At 43.3% G+C, this 4738-nt stretch overlaps 1 protein-coding gene across 1 annotated transcript; it reads left to right on the top strand.

Moving 5' to 3' along the window:
* Positions 1–1412: 1412 nt before the first annotated feature.
* Positions 1413–3602, top strand: LOC114051927 (forkhead box protein D5-like). Its single transcript, XM_027874338.1, has 3 exons — positions 1413–1519; positions 2066–2234; positions 2673–3602. Exons 1-3 carry the CDS (start codon positions 1413–1415, stop codon positions 3153–3155), a joined length of 759 nt encoding a protein of 252 aa, XP_027730139.1. The 3' UTR covers positions 3156–3602.
* The last annotated feature ends 1136 nt before the right edge of the window (positions 3603–4738 follow it).

The following is a 4738-nucleotide window of genomic DNA, read 5'->3' as shown; positions in this document are numbered from 1 at the left end:
ATTATTTTCTAGATGCTGACCTGAGAGATAGTAGACCTAAATTTTGTTCCCATATCTGACCTTGCTCAAATCATTCTATCTCTTTGGGCCCCCAGTTTCTTCATTCATCAATGTGAGAGTTAGATGCATGGGATCTTTCAAGTGCCTTTCAGCTCTAATCTTATTATATATCCATGAAATAATTTCATTTCACTAGCATTCATGTTATTCTCATTTTAAATTTCTTCTGAGAAACTTTACAGGAATGTTTTTTTTTTCCTGTTTCCATATTAGTTCCCTGTCTCCCCCCCTCCGCCCAGAAAAACAAAACAAAAACCTGCAACTTCCCTGGGAAATAGCAGGCCTGGCATAATTTGATTATCTTGTGGCACACACCTTTTTCAAGTCCCCGAACCTTTATTATGACTTTGGTTTACATCACTTGTTGGAAAACACTCCGAAGCATAGAAAAACTATTAAATTGTTACAGTATTGGATGCCAACACACAGGGCTATTACTCTAATTCATCCCCCAGATCAAAGCCCACACAAGCAGTTCTCCAGCCGGGAGCTATTTTCCCTTAGCTTTCCTGCTTGACAGTAGGCTCCCGGATTCTCTGTTCTGTCTTCTTTGAACATATAGCTTTTCCTTTAGTCACGGAAACACAATTTATGTCTATTATGCTGTATTACAGATTATATCTCGGGAGATGGGCATTATTGGATGGAATGTCTGCCGACGGTAAATGGTGTGTGTGTGAGTGCTTCCTTAGCCAAGTAGGGGGAAGGGAGAGGATGGGGGGGGGTAGAGAAGGGATAGGATGTGCGTTTGGGGGGGAGTGGATCCTAAAACTTGAATTTGCAAAAGTCAAGCTTAAAGCACGATATATTAACGTCCGTGTTATTTCCTTTTGTCATACTGTGTATGGAGATGATCTGAAAAAGAAAAAAAAAGGAAGAAAACCTGGCCCCTCTCCACCTCTACATCAGACCACCCAGGACTCCTGAGTATGGCTACTGACTGTACAAGCCAGGGGGTTCAAAGGTTCATGAGAGAAGTAACCAATTTAATCGGTTATTAGCTACCTCCCCCGTAACCAGATTGGATGCACACACAGACACATACATTCACACAAAGTGTGTGTTTGTGCAAAGTGTGTGTGTGTGTGTGTGTGTTGGGGGGGTGGATAGGGAGGAAGAGAAAAAAAAGAAATATCCCTACAGACTCTGGGATTCAAGAATTACAAAAACAACCTCCACCCCTGGTCTGGCAGAGTATGTGAGTGGGAGAGGGAGAGGGTGAGGGCGGAGGAGAAGGAGGAGGAGGAGGAGGAGGAGGAGGGAGTGGGAGGAGAGGGACGAAGCGCTAAGGGAGAACCCCACACTAGCTCTTGCACCCTGCCTGAGCTGAGCTGAGCCCGGCTGCTAGAAAGATGTTTGATAACACGCAGTATCCTTACAACTGTTTCAACTACGACGGTGATGATTACCCCGCCTGCAGCTCCGACGAGGAGAAGAAACTCAGCCGCCCAGCTTACAGGTAGCCGAGAAGTTTCGTCGAAGTCTTCCGCTCTGCGGCAAGGTGGTAGTAGTGATGGAGGGCGGGGGAGGCAGAGAGGACACGGACTCCCCCCAAGTACGGCCCTGGCCTGGCTGGAGGGAGATGCTAGTGGGATCCTGGGGCGGGCGGGGAGAGCTTGGCTGGCCAGGAGCTGGAGAAAAGAACCGGTGCTCCCCGGGCATTGGCAGTAGGCGGTAGGGGGTCGCCAAGGGATGGGGGCAGGAGAACAGGCTGGAAGCGCCAGGTTCCCTGAAGGCAAACGTTTGCACTTGGTGGAGACTAGGGAACTCTGAATAGCGGCTGGGTCACTCACTCAGTGGAAGATGCATCCCGCAGCTTCCCTTGAAACACCTTCCTTCTCCAAGTGAGGGGTCTCAGCGGGAAGAGTGGAGGAGACTTTTTCGCAGGACTGGTCCTCCAACCAAACCCGTAGTAACGCAGCGCGTCTGGAGAGCAGAGAGGCGCGCCTCCGGCTATTTGGTGCTTTATCCCAGGCAATGGCTTAACCCTGAGTTTCTTTTCCAGCTACATTGCCTTGATTGCAATGGCCATCCAGCAAAGCCCTGCCAATAAAGTGACGCTGTCTGGCATTTATGACTTTATAATGAAGAAATTCCCTTACTACAGATCAAACCAAAGAGCCTGGCAAAACTCCATTAGGCATAACCTATCCCTTAACAGTTGTTTTGTAAAGGTAAGAAGATTAATCACAGTCTCTTCTCATAGGCCCGTTATTCGGCAACAGCAGCAGCCCTGAGATGACTTTCTATCTAGGAAACATCTGTCTTAAATATTCTTCCTGAAACCCAAGAGGAGGGGGGTTACTCTTGAGAAATCCTATGATTGTGCTCTAGATAATTAAGAGCTCTCTCCCTCCCAGCTGTTGAAAAGTTAAGGGTCTTCTTGTCTTATTTCCATTAATGTATACCAAGTTAACCAGAGTTGGTTTTTGTTGTTGTTGCTGTTGTCGTTGCTTTACCTAGGAATTGCACAATTTAGGGGGCGGGGAGGGGGAGGCATGATTTCAATGACTTGTATGTTTATACCAATCGTGACTTTAAATGAACACAGATGCAAAGTGCCAGCATCTGCGAACCATACCCACACTGAACTGCCTTTCTCACAAATCCAGGTTCCCAGGATGGAAGGGAATGAGAAGGGGAAGGGAAACTATTGGACTTTTGCTTCAGGATGTGAGTCCATGCTGGATCTTTTTGAAAACGGGAACTATCGGAGGAGGCGTAGAAGGAGAAATATGAAAAAGGAACCTAAAGACCAGAAGCCAGGTGGGACTGTGGGGCCCTCCACCTTTGACCTGCCCACTATGGATTCATGTTCAGAGGGCACCCACCTGAATGAAAGCACAACTAAGAAACACGAATTCAGAGCCCCTCACCTAGATCCTTCTCCATTCTTTCCAAATGGCCTCTCCAATCAACAGAACCTAAGCAATGCCTCTCTTGGAAAATCTGACTCAGAAATTAAATTTAGCATTGATTACATCCTTTCATCACCTGATCCTTTGCCTGCCCTAAGATCACCCTTCAGTACCCAACATAATAAATATCATCTACTGGAGCCTCAACAAATTAACCTCCAGTTTTGGACAATGTGAGGTACTGAGGCAATGGAGTATATTTTGAGACTTCTTTATAACCCCCAGCTGTCAGTATGATTGTTGTGCCTCTTTCTTCTGATATCTGCTGGAAGGGCACAATCAAGCCAACTTTTCATACAAAAGCTGAGCTGTTCCATCAAAACCAGGAGCTTGATTTCATTGATTTGTGCTTAATGATTAATCCATTTGTTGGGGGCAAGGAGAGACTTTTGATCTCATGAATGATGCAAATGTGAAACTGACTTTCTTCCTTAAAAGATGCTCACCTGTGAAGGAACCTATATCATGGATCAATTCAACTCAGTTCAATTCAACAAAAATGTGCCAGGCACTGTTAGGTACCAGAGTTACAAAGGCATGACTGTGCTAGACAGGTTGACCTACTGACACTGTTTTCCTTTTAAAAAAAAACAATTAGGACAATATTTGATTCCTTTATTCTAATTCTTAGCACTGTTGCTCATAACTCCATTCCCTAACAAAATTTCTTGATAGCTGTTTAGGTAACTGGATGAGAGAGTTATGTAAACTCTAAACAGTAATGTGTAATTTCATTTTACCCTATCAAAGTTACATCCTAGTATTATTTACTTTGGTCAGTGTTGGTGGATGATGTGATAAGACCTAATAGATATGCACTAACCCATCTGCACAGAGAATATCTTCTTGTGTTATTGTGATGGCTTCTCTCCAACTTGTTCTATACAAGGTAAAAGGAGATAAAAGTGGGCTTGGAATTTTAGGCATTGACAAAACACTGGAATGGAGTTATTTCTACCCCCTAGCTTGAAGTGGTAAATTCATATGAAGTCATTGATCCCACTTGTTATCAGTCACCAAAGTGGTACTGAATAAATGTCCTTCCCATTTTGGTGAAGTGGATAATCAGAGACTGGCATAATTATAGATATCAATATTAGGATGGTATGCACCATTTGAAATGTAAATTATTTCATTGCTGTGGGAGATGAGCACTTAGAAAAATACAATCAAACACATGAAACTATTTGATCACTCAGCATTTTTTTTTATCAAACACATCTTTACAGAATTGTTTGCTATCCATAACTTAATTTGAAGGTTATCATGGATTACACTAGACATGATTTGCAAGGTGGCAACTCTAGGCTAGTTTCTCAAATAGCAACACGTACAGAGAGCCTAAACTTCTGGAGACACAATTTCAAAAGCAAATTCAGGCTTTAGGAAAAGGAACTCAAAGTTAATGAAGGTAGGCAACTTGACATGGATAAACCAAAACCAACTAAAAGACAGTCTTAGAGATAGCTTGAATTTTGAGATGTGAGGTCTGACATTTCATTAAGTTATTCATGCTGTATATAGACCCTTGACATACTCTTACATATTTTCAGATGAGCAAAGATCACCAGTGGCATTTTTAAAGTATTGTGAAAATGCATGATCTTGTCTTTTTTGTGTTCAAAATTGTTACTGATGCTTCTACTGTACTACCTTTCCAACCCCCTCAAAAAAATCCCAACATCTTGCTGACTTCTTTCTTAGAAAATGACATGAATTTTCAGAAAGCCCTTCACCTTAGCAAGAATTAGTGCTTCTCC

The sequence above is a fragment of the Vombatus ursinus genome, unplaced genomic scaffold (assembly GCF_900497805.2).
Source record: "Vombatus ursinus unplaced genomic scaffold, bare-nosed wombat genome assembly UNPS02014807.1, whole genome shotgun sequence".
NCBI lineage: Eukaryota > Metazoa > Chordata > Mammalia > Diprotodontia > Vombatidae > Vombatus > Vombatus ursinus.
Note: the sequence above shows the minus strand (reverse complement) of the source record. Positions and strands in the feature narration are given on the sequence as shown.

Coding starts and splice junctions, on each gene's coding strand:
- LOC114051927 (XM_027874338.1), top strand. CDS start 1,413: ATGTTTGATAACACGCAGTATCCTTACAACTGTTTCAACTACGACGGT. Junction 1,520..2,065: donor CTCAGCCGCCCAGCTTACAG/GTAGCCGAGAAG, acceptor TTTCTTTTCCAG/CTACATTGCCTTGATTGCAA. Junction 2,235..2,672: donor TTAACAGTTGTTTTGTAAAG/GTAAGAAGATTA, acceptor TCACAAATCCAG/GTTCCCAGGATGGAAGGGAA.